General features: G+C 40.0%; 1 protein-coding gene and 1 pseudogene across 2 annotated transcripts in view; one reads left to right on the plus strand and one right to left on the minus strand.

The window, feature by feature from the left end:
- Positions 1 to 4,794: 4,794 nt before the first annotated feature.
- The window catches only part of NSUN7 (NOP2/Sun RNA methyltransferase family member 7), a 51,561-nt gene continuing 36,794 nt past the window's right edge, over positions 4,795 to 19,561 (minus strand). For both annotated transcript variants that reach the window (XM_002926503.4, XM_034671910.1), the window contains 2 exons: positions 7,471 to 7,594; positions 4,795 to 6,468 (listed from right to left, as the gene is read on the minus strand). In XM_002926503.4, coding sequence (XP_002926549.1) covers positions 5,839 to 6,468; positions 7,471 to 7,594 — 754 coding nt within the window. In that variant the 3' untranslated portion in view covers positions 4,795 to 5,838. The remainder of the gene's footprint in view (positions 6,469 to 7,470; positions 7,595 to 19,561) is intronic.
- LOC105240798 lies at positions 13,797 to 14,225 on the plus strand (annotated as a pseudogene).

The raw sequence follows: 19,561 nt of genomic DNA on the forward strand, positions 1-19,561 counted from the left end.
AAAAACAAACCAAATTTGAGAAATTAAAATCGAACAAAAGATAGCCTTTCTTTCTAGATGGTTTGCAAACCGATTAAAAAAAAAAGAAAGATGAAAGAAAATCATAATGCATTCCGGGTGGGACATATTTCAAACTTCTGCCTTATATTATACAATGCAGCTAGAGAATTATAGTTCACGATGGCCATTCTCTACATGAACAACATTAAAATGAAATATTCCTCGTACGCCTTTCATCCTTAGTTTGATAATTAGCCAATATGCAATTTGGAGTTGAGGAAATGTCATTTATATTTTGGATCGCCACCACCACATTATTATGTTGGTCCTCCTAGTGAAACGTTCTGCTAGGATTCTGTATCCAGCTCAGTCATACCCTCATGCTTTGTGCCCAGAAAGCTGTCTGTCCATCATGTATTGTCCATGGCAACAAATTACATTAAATCGAACCTTTCTGAATTTATGTATTTAATATTAGAATTTGTTGGACTTTACTAGATATATTTTTAAATTTATATTTTTTTCAAGATTTAAAAATTTCATATCAGAGCAAAATATACATAGCAACAATGGACTGCTTACAAGTTTCCCCAAAATAGCATTTTCCTGCTTCTCTTTTCTCACCTCTAAAGATACACAGATTTAGGCTCTTGTTGACATTGTTGTCGTAAAAGGAAGTTGCTAAGGAGACCAATCTAAATATTAGTCTTATTTACTTTTTAATGTCAAAATTAACATTTTAAGGCATCCAGTTATTAAAAGTAACATTGTTTATCCACTGCGATGTACTTGTTAAAACGGTTTCCACATTCTTATCCCATTTTGAGTCTGATGAGGTAGAGAAAGGTACTGAACACATTTGAGAAATAAAAATACATGTAAAGTACCAAGAGGCTCAGTCACATAGCCTACGATCTCTCAGAAGTTGGCGAGAGCCAGGACGAGAACCCACGCCTCCCAACTCCGTTGTCAGTCATGCTGCTTCCGCATCGGTGAGGAAGGGTCTCTCCACAGTTACTCTGGGCACACCCGGTTATTGTCAGGAAATCTTAGAATTCCCTGTAGAAGGAGGGGAACACATCCAAGTTCCTCACACAGTGGTCTTAATCATAAAACCATTGCCCCCTCTCAGTCCAGGCCTCTTCCCCTGCAGTGTGCCTCAAACGTGTTGCAGAGAACAGGATCCTGCCTGCCGTACAGCCTGTTCGACTGCCGAGATTTTCCAGAGACGGTGTTACTTGTGGTAGAGATAGTCCTAGCTCATGGTACTTAGCCACCAGAGAACGTAATGGAGTAGGTGGCCTCCTGCCTCTTCCCTCAGAATTCTGGAACTGTTCGCTAGCACTCTAGTGTTAAGACAAAAACGATGCCACCCTAGAAATGAACTCTCCTTCTCACCAGCCTGTATGCTATTCTTTCTGAAGTAACCGGTGCCATCATAAGAAATTATTGTGTTAAGAAAATCCTTACTGTGCCCTCTGAAAAGCTGTTCAAAATTCAATCTCGATGGTCTTTCATCTCTATCTCCACAGCGAAAGGTTTTCGTGTGATAAAAATTCTGAATAAGTCACCCGTTTTTATATCGGAAATCTCTACCAGAACCCGCTGTTCATTTTTTAAGGCATACCTTTGTTTGCTTTCAGGATCAAGAACACTGAGCTAGCTTTAAGTAGCAAACTGATTGATATATGCAATTATGGGATGTGTTAAGATGAATGATAGTCTTACCTACCGAAAACTTTATTGCAGATGTTCTGTTTTGAAAATAGCTTTGCGTACTAAATGCAATTAATTTTGTAAAATTCATTACGTTACACAGAGCGTTCAGACACTTTCTGCCATGGCCAAAAAGTACGTGTGACAGTATGTGTGTATTTGTCTGTGAGAGGGCGCGGTGTTTCACCCGACGCTGTGGTGACACTTGAGTTATCTATGCATCTTCTTTAGACCTGCGACACGGTGGCCGTGTCCGCCATGCGTCGTACCTCTTACCATTGTTTTAATTAACCTGTTAAATACGGCTTGAAATATTTTTATTTTATTTATTCTATTTTTACTGAAGTATACTGCATTAATGTGTTAATGTATTATCTTTACTGGATAGTATCTCACAGTGTATCCAGGCCTAAGTAATCTCAGTGAACTATACACATCGCCTAAAAGGTGGTTTTGTAATGATTTGTAGTCACATTTTTATTGGAATATGTAGAAGAAATGGCAAAATGCTTAAAGGTCCTTTTATTTTTTAAAAGCAGCTAGATAGACGCAGACTCGCCACCTCATCTATGTGCTCCTTGGCAGCGTCAAGGGCAAGAGCCAACATGCCTATGGCAAAAACTTCCCTTTGCAAACCGAAAGTACTGCTTGGTGCTTTGTTTTTAATATCCTTCACAGCACACGTGATCTCGCCTACAAGACACACGTCCACAAGCCCTTTGTTTCCACCTGGATAGAGGTCACCGGTAGCTACTTAGGACCATTGTTTTTGTTTGTGTCTGATTGCATGAAGGGACATTAGACTCATTTCCATTAAAATAAGTTCTTCCTGATAAACTGTTGGCACTGCTACTTTTTAAAAAATCCACTCCGATTTCATGATGGAGATTTGTAAGACAATTCGACACAAGGTCACTTGCTAGAACGCCGGAAATCTTTCCTCCTTTTCTCGTATGACACACTCATTTCATAAGCGTCGCAATACAAATTCAAGATTTCACAAGCAACATGAAAAACATATCCCTAACTGAAGCTAGCACAATTTAACTAGTAAAACCGTCAGCTCTGTAGTTTGCCAGGCTTCCTTAACCTAATACACAGCTGACGTGTGTGTTATACAGCCAGGAAAATGAAGTTTAATTTATTTCAGCTTCAGAGGAAAGATTCCGCTCACACTTTATCAATGAGAGCACTCCCTGCCATCCAAAGCAGCTTGTTTATCCTGAAAGAACGTTTGCTTTTGCTTTCTGCCCCGTTTGCTGTTGACCACTTTTACACATTTTAATGTAATATGTTGTGAGAATAAACTCAGCTGCATAAAATGTCTGGCTCATTTATCTGACATCTCAATCCAATCGATCCAGGAATGGAAATACAAGTGTAGTGTCTCCACGCTAGTCATTTTATTTTCAAATGATTCTTACCTCAAATTAAAAATCATTTTAGTAATGAAAGGTTCTGCTTTGATTGTTATTGCAGATTGCCACTGGGTAAGAACTAGAAAGTAACTTTGAGTAATCTGTCACACTGCCCTTATTTGGCAATCAGGAAGGACAGCTGGCATCCTTGGTCACCAACTCAAGACTTGCGTAAGCAGTCGTTCTCGTATTAAGATAGTCTAGCTTTCATTCCCTTCAAGAACCTGATGTCAAAGAATGAAGAATAGGGGCACGTGGGGGGCTCAGTCAGTTAAGCGCCTGCCTTCAGCTCAGGTCATGATCCCGGGGTCCTGGGATCGATCCAGCCCCGCATTGGACTCCCTGCTCAGCAGGGAGTCTGCTTCTCCCTCTCCCTCTGCCACTCCCCCTGCTTGTGCACACACTCTCTCTCTAATAAAATCTTAAAAAAAAAAAAAAGGAAGATAAGTGGAATTTAGAGTATGTACCCATTTTTTTGGTTCATCTTGCATCTCCCCTGCCCCTGGCCCAGTTTCTTCTTATTCTTTCAAAGGCAGTTACTCTGAAGGAAAAAATTTCATTCTGGTTTCAGGTATTATATCAGTAGTAAGTAATTTCAGATAAAATTTGCTATTGGAGAATCTACCGGTAAATTTGTTATTTTAGATTTTTGCAGCACTTTAAGAAGCTCAAGAAAGGAAAATATGAGTGTAATCAATATTCTCCTTCACTAGAATTCTCACGTTGTTTTTATCCAAAGTCTTTTTCCTTTTTTACTCTACAAAGGTACTTAAATAATTGATCATGTCCTTCTTAGAAGACCCTCAAAGAAGAACACTATAGGCTTAATGAATCATTCAGAATCTCCATATATTTCTAAAGAGAAAAATAGTGACAAGATGCATGCTATGAGATATTGAAAATAAGGGGCTTAAGTTGTGACAGGACGTGAATCATAAGCGTACCAGCCACAATGAGAGTTCTTATAACATCACAGAAAAGAAGTATCTCAGACCTGCTACTTTTGGACGATGGAATACTTTTCAGCCTGGGGCAGGAGGGATAAGTGATTCCAGGGATAAAATACCAGCTCTTGACCCAACAAAGTTCAATTCTGCGGCACTAGCTAGCGCTCCAGAGGCCTGGAGTGCTCAGGGCCAGACAGTAGGCAGTATGAGGAAAGACCTAATCTTTGTAACAAGGTCTATCATTTTTGATTTTTGAAATCAGTAAATTAAGCTGGGCATTTAAAACATTTCTGTGCTTTTTGAAAGTCATAACTGAGAATTCCTTGGGGATTTAAAACAGAAGTTCAAGTATTAAAAGGCCTGTTCCCTTTCTTCACTGACACATTCTGATAAATGTAAATTTTCAGTGAAAATAAAGATTACTACTAAAATGAAATTCACCATTTTGTTTATCCTCACTTCAAGTGAGAAAAGAAAGACTAGAACATTGAGCAAAAGTAGACCTAAAAATTCATCTTGAAGAGGATAATATTCTACTGAAATCATGCCATGTGAATTGACCATTTAGGAATTTACATAACACTGTTCAACACAACTGGATTCTGAAAATAGAACTTTATATTCAAACTTTGTGTCTATGAACATTTTTTAAACAATAGGTTTCATAGTTGTAACTTACTTGATTTAGTGTCAATTTCTGTTTCCATGATGAAAAAAGAATCAATAGACCCAGAAATGATAATCATACCAATTCTTGGTAGGCAATTGATAATACATTCAAGATGAATTGACTTTTAATATAATTAACATAGTGCTACAATATATTTTAATTGTGCATCAGAAGTGATTTACCAAAGTCTGATTACCATGTGCCATTCGGAATGACTTGTAGATTTGACCATTTTACCTGATCTTGGAACAGAATCAGACATTTTTATGGATTTCTTCAATAATAGGTGTCACTTGTATTCAGTTTTGCCTCTTCGTTAGAATTACTACTATGTAGATGGTAATCTGTGTACAGTCACTTTTTTACAACCGTATCTGGCACCAGCAGCAGGGAGAGCTATGTTCCATCTGCTTGGGATCCTGGAAGCTCAACGAGGAACTGTTTTCGCTCTGGTACTAAACGCGCAGCTGAAGTACCCACACCGGGGACTTCGGGACCGCCTGTTCTTCCTGCTCCTACTCAATCTCAGCCACAGCACAAAAACTCCCGCCGTCCCATGTTTAAAGAATATTTTGATATTTAAGACAAAAAATCGACCTCCATAGTGATTGAAAATGTCAAAAACACAACGAATAGATATGGAAAAGCAAGCTGAAGTCGGTGTGAGAGGCCAGCATCTTTGCCCCAACCACGCTTCCCAATAAACCGCCTCAAGTCTGTTATAAGGCAGACGGTGTTTCCCTTCAGGAAAAATTGTGGCAGCTTTCTCTTAAAACGGTGTCCTGAGACCCAACTGAAAGTTAGCAAGAGGGAGACAAGTTCTAACAGCTGATACTGAGTCTGCAGCTGGACGTTCTAGAACAGATCAGCACTGAGCTGCTGACGTTCAGGAGTTTGGCTTTTGTTGAATCACCTACATTATTGTTTCTCACTTGTCTTAATTCTCTTGAAGGTAATATCACATCTAGAAGATACTAAGTGACCAAAAGAGTGAGTATCTCGTGTAGGGTTATCTAACCTTCAGAGAAATACCAGACTTTGAAAAAAAATCCACTGCTCTTGACCCCTGTAAAAAAACACAAGACAGTCAAAGCCATGGTCGAGGATGCCTGAGTAGGGAGGAAGGTAAGTTTTCTTTAGGCTTTTCCCCTCTTCTGCTTATTGATGGTGAGGGAAAGTAACCGGTCTTGGGTCCAACCCAATGATAGTAAAAATGTTGAGTTGGTATCTGAGATTTGATCCCGTGGGGACTTGAAAACGGTAACATGACTGGAGGTAAAACAATCTCTATAGGCTTCAGGGCAATCACTCTGTCTGCCGGGCGAGGTCTTACGAAGTTTGTCTGCCGCTCATACGGTCTGGGGTGCGGTGTGTTCTTCAAGAACGTCGGCACTAAGGGATCGGCGGCAGGCTTGCCGGGTTTTCTGACCTGCAAGGAAGAACCGGAGGAAGTCGCATTTTTCTGTGGAAGAGATGTTTTTGTTGTTAATGTCTCTGACCGATTCGCATTTGCGTTAGTTTCCCGATTCAGGAACTCAGCGATTTTCATTTGGATGCCGTTATTGTCATTAGTGGGAGCTTTCGGCAATGATATTTTTGATTTTTTCTTCTTCTTCTCCCGTTTCGAAGATTTACCCAACTCAATTCCATCCAGGAGACCCTTTGCTGCTGCACGGGCCAAAACATCTTTCACAGACACTGTCTCCGATGGGTCTCGCTACGATTAAAAGAAGCAATTACTAAATGTCAGCGTTAACTATTAATGTGTATATTACAGATTTTCTCGGTTTCAGTAAAAATACACAAGTATCTTTATTACTATAGAAGAAATGGTTTTTAGGCCTTAGTCCGGAATATATCTCATAAATCGCAGCAAATGACTTTTTTTGTACTTTAACGTCCCCATTTGTAAATCTGATAGGAAAAAAAAAATTCTAGAGCTTATTTCTTCCATGTAAGCTAAGATGAACTAGATGCTGGCAAAGTGCTTGGAAAGTAGGGGTGGAGAGCAGGCAAGGCAGGAACGCTCAGGAGGAATGGAAAGATAAAACGGGATTTGGGGGCACCTGGCTGGCTCAGTCGGAGTGAGCAACTGTCGATCTCAGGGTCGTGCGTTCGAGCTTGGGTGTAGAGCTTACTAAAAAAAAATAAATACACACAAAAAAAATAGGGATTTTTGTGCCACACAGTAGTAACTCTTCCTCCTGTCTTTTAGCTGTTTATTTTGTTTTATTCTGTTCTGTTAGCCAGCATACAGTACATCATTAGTTTTTGATGCAGTGTTCAATGATTCGTTAGTTGCATATAACACCCAGTGCTCATCACATCACATGCCCTCCTTAATACCCATCACTTGGTTACCCCATCCCTCCGCCCCCCTCCCTTCTGTAACCCTCAGTTTGTTCCCCGGAGTTCAGAGTCTCTCATGGTTTGTCTCCCTCTCTGATTTCTCCCCCTTCAGATTTCCCTCCCTTCCCCTGTGGTCCTCCGTGCTTGCTTATGTTCCACATATGCGTGAAACTGTATGATAACTGACTTTCTCTGCTTGACTTATTTCACTTGGCACAATCCCCTCTAGTCCCATCCATGTCGATGCAGATGGTGGGTATTCGTAAATAAGCACATTACGAAATGCTCACAGAGTACCTAGGTTCCTCTTTGTGAGGTTTGTTGTTTTTTAATTCCAAAGTATGACACGCATTGGAATTTTTCCCCTTACCTCCCTTGTTAGAACAGAAAGAAAACAACCATTGGTAATTCCAGATGGCTCCATTCTGAAAAATTTATCAGTAGACAGATGTATTTCCTTTAAGGAGCACAGTGGAAGGACAGGAGGACTCAGCCTGCAATAGATGTGAGCAAACACGAAATGGTTAGAATGGCTTGTCTGCCAATTGAGAGAGACAGTAAATTGCAACAATTTTTCCTCTATTATGTTTTCTTTCTTTTTTTTTTTATTATGTCACCATACAGTATATCCTTAGTTTTTGATGTAGTGTTCCATGATTCATTAGTTGCGTATAACACCCAGTGCACCATGCAATACGTGCCCTCCTTACTACCCATCACCAGTCTATCCCAGTCCCCCACCCCCCTCCCCTCTGAAGCCCTCAGTTTGTTTCCCAGAGTCCATAGTCTCTCATGGTTCATTCCCCCTTCTGTTTACCCCCCTTCATTCTTCCCTTCCTTCTCCTACCAATCTTCCTATTTCTTATGTTCCATAAGTGAGAGAAACCATATGATAATTGTCTTTCTCTGCTTGACTTATTTCACTTAGCATAATCTCCTCCAGTCCCGTCCATGTTGCTGCAAATGTTGTGTAACCGTTCTTTCTGATAGCTGAGTAATATTCCATTGTATGTATGGACCACATCATCTTAATCCAGTCATCTGTTGAAGGGCATCTTGGCTTCTTCCACAATTTAGCTATTATGGACAATGCTGCTATGAACATTGGGGTGCATATGGCCCTTCTACAGAACCCAGAAATGGACCCTCGGCTCTTCAGGCAACTAATCTTTGATAAAGCAGGAAAAAACATCCAGTGGAAAAAAGACAGTCTCTTCAATAAACGGTGCTGGTAAAATTGGACAGCTACATGCAAAAGAATGAAACTTGACCACTCTCTCACACCATACACAAAGATAAACTCCAAATGGATGAAAGACCTTGATGTGAGACAGGAATCCATCAAAATCATAGAGGAGAACATAGGCTGCAACCTCTTTGATATCGGCCAGAGCAACTTTTTTCATGACACATCTCCAAAGGCAAGAGAAATGAAAGAAAAAATGAACTTGTGGGACTTCATCAAGATAAAAAGCTTCTGCACAGCCAAGGAAACAGTCAAAAAAACTAAGAGGCAGCCCACGGAATGGGAGAAGATATTTGCAAATGACACTACAGATAAAAGACTGGTATCCAAGATCTACAAAGAACTTCTCAAACTCAATACACGAGAAACAAATAAACAAATCAAAAAATGGGCAGAAGATATGAACACTTTTCCAACAAAGACATACAAATGGCTAACAGACACATGAAAAAATGTTCAAAATCATTAGCCATCAATCAGGGAAATNATCAGGGAAATTCAAATCTATTATGTTTTCTAATCATTTAAACAAAAATTCCAAACAAGAATAAAATGCCAAAGCAGAACAGTATTGTAAATTAAAAGCTCTAATATTTCAAGTTAGCTCATGATTTATTTTGCTTCCCAAGGTTTCCATCTTTAAACAACTATGCCAAGAATATCAACCTTGCCACATATTAAAAACTCTTTCCCAAGTCACTAATATGCTAACAAAAAGACTTCCATTATCAAAACAGGTAAATATGTATAGTAATCACAAAGGTATAATAGAAAAAATCCTTTACTTTCACATGTTGTCAAAATACAGAAAGTATGACTTACTTCTGATTTTTTGCACAATTACAATATAAAAATGGCCTATCATTTTAACTACATTATTCTTTCCAACCACTTTTTGAGTATTAGTGGATGTGTTACATACACAGTGCTCAAGAAAGTGCATAACAAAGAAAAGATTTTGTGCCAGAAACCTAAAAATCTCTAATCACTATTATGTGTAAAATATCATTTTGGTTTTTATATTTACTATTTAATTTCTCATTGAATAGTGTTTCATTCATAAATAATAAATAATTCTTATATTCCCATGCTTTTACAATGAAAATATATCTAACAAAGCAATAAACATTTTTCCATATAAATTAAGGCATCAGGAACTCTTGTTAATAATTTCGTGTATTTTGAAATTTAACACTATTTTATTTTTTTCAAGTTTTTATTTAAATTCTAGTTAGTTAACAGTGTAATATTAGTTTCAGGTTTTTTGTTTTTGTTTTTGTGGTTTTTTTTAAAAAGATTTTATTTATTTATTTGACAGAGAGAGACAGCTAGCGAGAGAGGAAACACAAGCTGGGGGAGTGGGAGAGGAAGAAGCAGGCTCCTAGCGGAAGAGCCTGATGTGGGGCTCGATCCCAGAACGCCGGATCACACCCTGAGCTGAAGGCAGACGCTTAACGACTGTGCCACCCAGGCGCCCCAATATTAGTTTCAGGTATAGAATTTAGTGGTTCAAAAACATTTTAAATGTATATTTATTCATTCACTATTTGCCTACTATGCGCAAGGCACATAAATATTAATTCTTTTAAATAGTTTATAATTTAGTTGGAGAAACTAATCAGTTTATAATAATATAAAGAAGACCCAATAAGGATGCTGAGCGAAGTAGAGACAAAATCACGTAGGAACGTAGAATAAGGTACAATTAACTCTGGCCATGGGATAGCAGATATGAAGACTCCACAGAAGCAGTACCATGGGTGCTGTGTCTTGAAGAACGAGTAAGTTTCCAATAACATAAAGCATTTCTAGGCAGAAAGAAGAACATGAACAAAAGCACAGTGTGTCATAAAAAGGTGTGTTCATATCCTACAATCCAGCAATTGCACTACTAGATATTTACCCGCAGGATACAAAAATACAGATTCAGAGGGATACATGCACTCTGATGTTTATAGCAGCATTATCTACAATAGCCAAACTACGGAGAGAACCCAGACAACCACTGACTGATGAATGGATAAAGCAAATGTGGTGTACACAATGGAATATTACTCAGCCATCCAAAAGAATGAAATCTTGCCATTTGCAAGGACATGGATGGAGCTAGAGAGTATTATGCTAAGTGAAATAAATCACAGAAATATAAATACCATATGATCTCACTCATATGTGGAATTTAAGAAAGAAAATAGATGAACATATGAGAAGGGGGAAAAGAAAAAAAGGAGAGAGGGAAACAATCCATAACAGACTCTTAACAATAGAGAACAGGGGCGCCTGGGAGGCACAGTTGTTAAACGTCTGCCTATGGCTCAGGGCGTGATCCCAGCATTCTGGGTTCAAGCCCCGCATCAGGCTCCTAGGCTGGTAGCCTGCTTCTTCCTCTCCCACTCCCCCTGCTTTGTGTTCCCTCTCTCGCTGGCTGTCTCTCTGTCAAATAAATAAATAAAATCTTAAAAAAAAAAACACCAAACAAACAACAAAAAAAACAATAGATAACAAATTGAGGGTTGATGGAAGGAAGTGGGTGTGGGATGGGCTAGATGCAGCCATCTAGCCCATGGGTATTAGGAGGGCACCTGTTACAATGGGCACTGGGTGTTGTATGTAAGTGATGAATTGCTGAATTCTACTCCAGAAACCAGTATTGCACTGTATGTTAACTACCTAGAATTTAAATTTTAGGTAGTTAATTTAATTTAATTTTAATTTATTTTAAATTAAATTTAAAAAAATAACAATTTTTAAAAATGCATTCAGGGTACAGCAAGTATTTCCATGTGGCTGGGACATAAGGTAAGTAAGGGGATGTAGAGGTCATTTAGGATGCAGGCAGACACATATGACCTCAAATGACATGCCAAAGAGTGGCGCAAATGGTGGTTCTTAGTAAATGTTTATGTTGAACTAAGCTGAAATATAATAGCAGTGTAGGTTCTAAAGGCAAGAGAGCCAGTCATTCCTCTCACCAACATTATAACCAACAAATTGAATTTCTGAGGCCTATTCATATATGTGCTCTACACAAATAGAAATCATCAAAAAAAATTTATTCATGTAAGGTAAAGAATACTCTCTGAAAATAATGATTTCTTACCAATTTGGAACATATTTAGTTCCAGAATGTAAATATGAAGGCTGGGGTTTTGTCAATTTTAATTTATCATATATTCCTAGCACCTTAAAGAGTGCCTGGTACATAATGAATATTCAGTGTTTAATACATGTGATATATCTTAGCTATATATGCTGTCTTTTTTAATGGTAATAGTAATCGTAATTAAGATTGGTTAAGTTACCTTATATAAATGGTCCCCACAAAACAAAATTATTTCTAAACTCCAGTTTACAGGCCATTTCTTCAAATAACAAGTTAATACCCAGTCTCACACATACCTGACTTAGATTATCACATTTGGGATCTGTGGAGTTGATATTTAGATGAGATTTTGGATTTAGAATTGATCCTGGAATGGGTGAGGACTTGAGGATATTGGGGTGAATTGGATATATTTCATGCATGAGACAGACATCAATTTTAGGGAGCCATCGTGGACTGTTAGGGGTTGAATAGCGTTCCCCCAAAATTCATACCCACCCAAAACCCAGAACGTGACCTTATTTGGGAAATGGGTTCTTTGCAGATATCATTAGTTAAGATGAGGTAATACCGGAGTAGAGTAGACCCTAAATTCAATATTAGTGTCCTTATAAGTAGGGCGGATACAGAGACACACAGAGGAAGAGGGCCATGTGAAGATGGAGACAAAGAGTGACAAAGCTACAAGCTAAGGACACCAAAGATTGCTAACAAGCACCACGAGCTGGGAGAGGCATAAAACAGACTCTCCCTCAGAGGCTCCAGAAGCCAACCAACCTCCCAACACCTTGACATTCGGACTTTTGGTCTCCAAAACTGTGAGACAATAAATTTCTCTTGTTATAAGTCACCACGTTTGGGATAATTTGTTGTGCAGCCCAGGAAAATAAGACACCTGGGGAAAGGAATTTTGCAGATGTAATTAAGTTCTCAAATTAGTTAACCTCAAGCTATGCATTTTATCAGGGTGGACTGACCTAATCACATGAACCCTTTAAATACAGGTTTACAGGAGTTCTTGGAAGGTGGCGGCAGAGTAGGAGGGTCCTAGGCTCACCATGTCCCACGGATACAACTTAGTAACTATCAAATCATCCTAAATACCCCAGAAATCGATCTGAAGACTAGCAGGACAAACTCCACAATTCAAGGTAGAGAGGAGGCCACACTGAAGAATGTAGAAGTGTGGAGACTCAGCTTGGGAGAGAAATAGATTGTGGAGCTGCCAATGCGGAGGGAGCTGCAGTCCCAGAGATGGGCGAGAGATACTCTACACACAGGAGAACACACAGGAAAGACGAATACCCATAGCAATGGCCTTGGAAAGCGAGGTGAGTTTTGTGAGTTCTTTTAACCAACAGGGCTTAAAGCCTGGAGTTTTAAAGGTCAGCAGGCTTGGATGTGGGAGAGCTCAGAGGACGTGGGGACTGCTTTTGGAGAGAAGGCAATCAGCCTCCAGACATACAGTGTGGAAACAGCAATCTGAAGAGTGCCTAGAACACAAAGTGGGGAGGTTAATTGCTCATCTTGGAGCATGTCCCAAAGAGGCAGCATTCAACAGAGAGAATCCTCCAGGAACAAAGGAACTAACTGGCATTATTTCCCTTCCCTGCCCTCAGCATAAGCACAGGGCTGACACTCACTGTCTAACTTGCTTACACCAAGCCCTGCCCCCTCGCCCTGCCCCTAGAAAGGAAGAACTGCCCTTTCTAGTCACCCTTGCCTCAAGCTCAGTGTGTGCTTTCCCAGAAGACTGGCCCAAATCCCTGCCAATACCATATCTCCTGACCCAGGAGTTTTGGTGAGGCCTCAGTTCTGGTGACAGTGGAGATATGTGTCATTTCACAAGCAGACCAGAGCACACTTAGTTAATTAAAATGCACCACATTTAGACCAGAGACCAAACACTGCCCACAACAGACAAAAAGCCTCTGCAGATGACTGGCCTGAAGGATAAAGTGTCCAGGCCACAACAGCAGAGCACACACTGGACACACTCTGAGAAGTGCCAGGCCCTGGGGAACAGGGGACACTACACTGCAGGGCACTACAGGACCTCTTCTTCATAAAGCCATTACCCTCAAGAACAGGAGACATAGGTGACTTTCCTACACAGAGACTTAGACAAAATGAGAAGACAGAGGAATTTGTCCCAAATAAAAGAACAGGACAAGGTCACAGCTGGAGATCTAAGTAAAACGGATATAAGTCACATGCCTGACAGAGAACTTAGAGCAATGATCATGCTTGAGAGGAGGGTTGAGGCCCCAGTGCAGGCCAGGCATTCATTAGCCACTGGCCTCAGATCTCTCCGAGGCAGTGGTCACCCTATGGTCCTTCTGGCACCATGTCATTCTGCAGCTTCTCTGGGAATGAGGTTTTCCAGAATCACTTGGAGCCACTTGTCTATGTATGCACCAAGTAAGACTATGAGCTTTTCTTTAGCTGCTCAAAGTATGAACACACAGCCACTTTCACTGAGACCATGCATGCTGAGCGTGTGGCCAAGCATCAGGAGCACAATACACCTGAAGCCTTAAAAGTGTCCTGTGGCCGGTGTGGCCCTGGGCTGGGCCGTGAGTTCCTGAATGATGGCCCCAACCCAGAGCAGTCCTGCTTCTGAATATTTAGTCACTTGCTGAAGTTCAACTGGAAAGGCAAAGGAACTTCTGTCCTCAGAGCCACAGGCAGGCAGTGCGTGCTCATTCCAGCTGGACTGTGCCCTGTGCCACACTCCAACCATCTCACTGTGGAAGTGGAGGACCAGACATTCTGACAGGGGAGAGGGCTAGCTGAAGAATCAGGAAGTCATGGCTCTACACAGGTTCTTCTTGGGAAAAACACTGGTTTGCAACAATGGCCCATACCCTGCTGCCAGGATGGGCCTGGAGGGCCCAGCTGTGGGCTTACCTCAGCCTCCTGCTCAGTCTGAAGGAGGTGGGCTCCAAGCCTAGATTGTCCTTGAATGGTGCTGCATCCCCACCTTCTCTTCTCTTCAGCCCACTGTCCCCCTCCTTGCCTGTCTGAACTCACCCCTGTGGGACCTGATTCTGAGACAGGCTCTAGCCCTCACTAAAGCTTGTGTCCATCTTCCCCAGACTGTGCTGGGAGACAGAATGCAAGGGAGGCAGCTCTCACCAGCTGCTCCGGCATCAGTCACTACAAGATTCACTCTGGTTAAACCCTTCCAAGCAGCCAGAGTGGTGATGCTCTTTAACCCACTGGAGGCGTGGGCCAAGGGTACAGACCTCTGGTCTCTCAGTTATGAGAGGAGAAATCCTGAACCCTGTTTCACAATCTGTGCGGGTGCACCCTGCCTCACTCGGGCTTAGGAAAGCAGCTGTTGCTCCATTACCTTGATTGCCAAGGCCAGGGCCAGAGAGCTCACAGCCCCCAGCTCACACCTTCCCAGGAAGCAGTGACTGTACTATCTTGCATGCGCTTTGAAGCTCTTGCCATCTGGGAAGGGGGGTGATGCTGAAGCTCCCTCCCATTTTAACTCCCCTGTGAAGATCAATGAACAAATGGAAACCAAAAAATAATAATAAAAAAATAAAGCAATGATCATAAAGATACTCACTAGACTTGAGAAAAGAGGGGAAGACATCAGTGAGACCATTAACACAGAGATAAGGAATAACACAGCAGAGATAAAGGGCTCAATAAATAAAATGAGAAACAATGCTTGATGGAATGAACAGCAGGCTGGAAGAAGCACAGGAACAAATTAATGACCTAGAACACAGAGTAATGGAAAGTAATCAAGCTGAACAAAAGAGAGAAAAAAAGAATTATGCAAAACAAGAATAGACTTAGGGAACTCAGTGACTCCATCAAACGTAACGGCATTCTTATTATAGGAGTCCCAGAAGAGGAAGAGAGAGAAAAGGGGGCAGAAAATTGAAGAAGTAATAGCTAAAAACTTCACTCCTCTGGGAAAGGAAACAGATATCCAGATCTAGGAGGCACAGAGAACCCCCAACAAAATCAACAGAAACAGATCCACAACAAGACATGTTGTTGTTGTTGTTGTTGTTTTAAATTTTAAGTAGGCTCCACACCCAACACGGGGCTCAAGCTCACAAACTTGAGATCAAGAGTCTCAGGCTCGACTGACAGGGCCAGCCTGGTGCCCCACGAAGACATATTATAATTAAAATGGCAAAATATAGTGATAAAGAAAAAATATTAAAAGCAACAATACAAAAGAAGACAGTTACATACAATGGAAACCCCTTCAGAGTATCGATGGATTTTTCATTAGAAACTTTCCAAGCCAGAAAGAAGTGGGGTGATATATTCAAAGGCAAGAATACTCTATCCAGCAAGGCTATCATTTGGAATAGGAGAGATAACAAATTTCCCAGACAAACAAAAACTAAAGGAGTTCATGACCACTAAACCAGCCCAGCAAGAAATATTAAAGGAGACTCTTTGAGTGGAAAGGAAAGACAAAAAATGACAGTATGAAGGTAGGAAGCACAAGAGCAACAAAAATGAATATTTCTGTAAAAATCAGTCAAGGAACTAACAAAATAGATGGCTATAAAGTATGACAACATATACCTAAAACATGGGGAAGAAAAGAGTAAAGAATGAGTTCAAACTTAGATAACTATCAACTTAATATAGACTGCTATATGTAGATGTTACATACAAACCTAATGGTAACCACAAATCAAAAACTACTAATAAACAGGCAAAGAATAAAGAGAAAGAAATCCAAATATATCATGTAAGAAAACTATAAATCCATGAAAGAACAAGAAAGGATCAGAGAAAATCTTCAGAAACAACCACAAAGCAAGTAATAAAATGGCAATAAATACATATCTATCAATAATTACTTTGAATGTAAATGGGCTAAATGCACCAATAATAAGACATACAGTGTCAGAATGGATAAAAAAACCAAGACCAATCTGTACGCTGCCTACGAGAGACTCATTTCAGACCTAAAAACATCTGCTGATTGAGAGTGAGGGGATGGAGAAACATTTATCGTGCAAATGGGTGTCAAAAGAAAGCCGGAGTAGCAGTACCTAGATCAGACAAAACAGGCTTTAAAACAAAGACTGTAACAACAGACAAAGAAGGACACTATATAATAATAAAAGGGACAATCCAATAAGAGGTAACAATTGTAAATGTTTATGCACCAAGCATCCAAATACATAAAACAGTTAATAACAAACTTGAAGGAACTAATTCATAATAACACAATAATAGTAGGGACTTTAACACCCCACTTATATCAATGGATAGATCATCTAAACAGAAAGTCAACAAGGAAACAATGGCTTTTAATGACACACTGGACCAGATGGCTAACAGAAATATTCAGAACAGTCCACTCTGAAACAACAGAATACACATTCTTTTCAAGTGCACACGGAACATTCTCCAGCATGGAGATCACATGTTAGGCCACAAAACAGGCCTCAACAAATTCAAAGAGAATGAAGTCATCCTATGCATCTTTTCTGACCACAATGCTATGAAACTAGAAGTCAACCACAAGAAAAAACCTGGAAAGACCACAAATACATGGAGGTTAAATAACATGCTACTAAACAATGAATGAGTCATCTAAGAAACAAAAGAAAAAACTAAAAAGTACATGAGAAGAAATGAAAATGAAAACACAATTGTTTGAAACCTTCAGGACACAGCAAAAGCAGTTCTAGGGGCACCTGGGTGGCACAGCAGTTAAGCATCTGCCTTCGGCTCAGGGCGTGATCCCGTTGTTGTGCGATCGAGCCCCACATCAGGCTCCTCCGCTATGAGCCTGCTTCTTCTTCTCCCACTCCCCCTGCTTGTGTTCCCTCTCTCGCTGGCTGTCTCTATCTCTGTCAAATAAATAAATAAAAAATATTTTTAAAAAAAAAAAAGCAGTTCTAAGAGGGAAGTTAATAGCAATACAGGCCTACCTCAATAACATGAAAAATCTCAAATAAATAACCTAACTTTACACCCAAAGGAGCTGGAAAAAGAATAACAAACAAAACCTAAAACTAACAGAAGGAAGGAAATAATAAAGATTAGAGCAGAAATGAATGTTACAGAAACTTAAAAATACAACAGAACAGATCAATGAAACCAGGAGCTGGTTCACTGAAAAAACAAAAAACAAAACAAAACCCCCAAATAAACTGATAAACCTCTAACGAGACTTACCAAGGAAAAAAGAGAAAGGATCCAGATAAATAAAATCACAAATGAGAGAGGAGAAATAATAACCAACACCCCAGAAATACAAACTCTTATAAGGGAATATTATGAAAAACTATATGTCAACCAATTCAACAACCTGGAAGAAATGGATAAATTCCTAGAAACATATAACCTACCAAAACTGCAACAGGAAGAAATAGAAAATTTGAACAGACCAATTACCAGCAAAGAAATTGAATCAGTAATCAAAAAGCTCCTAAAAAACAAAAGTGGCTTCCCAGGGGAATTCCACCAAACATTTAAAGAAGAATTAATACCTATTAAACTATTTTAAAACAATACAAGAAGAAGGAAAACTTCCAAACTCATTCTATGAGGCAAACATTACCCTGATGCCAAAACCAGATAAAGATGCCTCAAAAAAAGAGACCTAGAGGTCAGGATCACTGAGGAACACAGATGCAAAAATTCTCAACAAAATACTAGCAAATCTAATCCAATAATATATTTATAAATCATTCACCATGATCAAGTGGGATTTATTCCTGGATTTTAAGAGTGGTTCAATATTCCCAAATTAATCAATGTGATACATCACATCAATATGAGAAATGATAACCATATGGTCATTTCAATAGATGTAGAAAAAGCATTTGAAGGGCGCCTGGGTGGCTCAGTTGGTTAAGCATCCGACTCTTGATCTCACTTCAGGTCTTGATCTCAGGGTCATAAGTTCAAGCCCCATGCTGGGCTCTACTGGGTGTGGAGCCCACTTAAAAAAAAAAAAGAGAGAGAGAAAGCATTTGCCAAACACAACACCCATTCACAATAAAAACCCTCAACAAAGTAGATTTAGACGGAACATACTTCAACATAATAAAGGCCATATATGAAAAACCCACACTAATATCATCTTAGTGGGGAAAAACTGAAAATCTTTTTTTTCCCTTAACATCAGAAATAAGACAAGGATGTGTGGGGTGCCTGGGTGGCTCAGTCGTTAAGCATCTGCCTTCAGCTCAGGGTGTGATCCCGGAGTCCTGGGATCGAGCCCCACATCAGGCTTCTCCACTGGGAGCCTGCTTCTTCCTCTCCCACTCCCCCTGCCCGTGTTCCCTCTCTTGCTGGCTGTCTCTCTCTGTCAAATAAATAAATAAAATATTAAAAAAAAAAAAGATGTGCACTCTCACCGCTTTTATTCAACATAGTACTGGAAGTCCTAGCCACAGCAATCAGACAACAACAACGACAACATAAAAGGCATCCAAATCAGCAAGGAAGAAGTAAAACTTTCACTGTTCACAGATGACATACTACCTTATATAGAAAACCCACAAGACTCCACCAAAACGCTGCTAGAACTGATACATGATCCCATTTACAATTGCACAAAAATAATGATGCCTAGGAATAAACCCAACCAAAGAGGTGAAAGACCTGTACTGTGAAAACTACAAAATACTGATAAAGGAAATTCACGATGTCAAAAAAAAAAAAATGGAAATATATACTGTGCTCATGGATTGGGAGAACAAATATTGTCAAAATGTCTATACTACCCAAAGCAATCTACACATTTAATGCAATCCCTATCAAAATACCAACAGCATTTTTCACAGCAAGTACAAACAATCCTAAAATTTGTAAGGAACCACAAAAGACCCCAAACAGCCACAGCAATCTTGAAAAGAAAAGAAAAAAAAAAAAACAAAAAAACAAAAAAACAAAAAAAAAAAAAAACAAGGCTGGAGTTGTCACAATTCCGCACTTCAAGTTATAGTACAAAACTGTAGTGGGGCGCCTGGGTGGCTCAGTCGGTTAAGCCTCTGCCTCTGGCTCAGGTCATGATCTTAGGGTCCTGGGATCGAGCCCTACATCAGGCTACCTGCTCAGCAGGGAGTCTGCTTCTCCCTCTCTCTCTCTCTCTGCCCCCCCCCC

The sequence above is a fragment of the Ailuropoda melanoleuca genome, chromosome 11, assembly GCF_002007445.2.
Source record: "Ailuropoda melanoleuca isolate Jingjing chromosome 11, ASM200744v2, whole genome shotgun sequence".
Classification (NCBI taxonomy): Eukaryota; Metazoa; Chordata; class Mammalia; order Carnivora; family Ursidae; genus Ailuropoda; species Ailuropoda melanoleuca.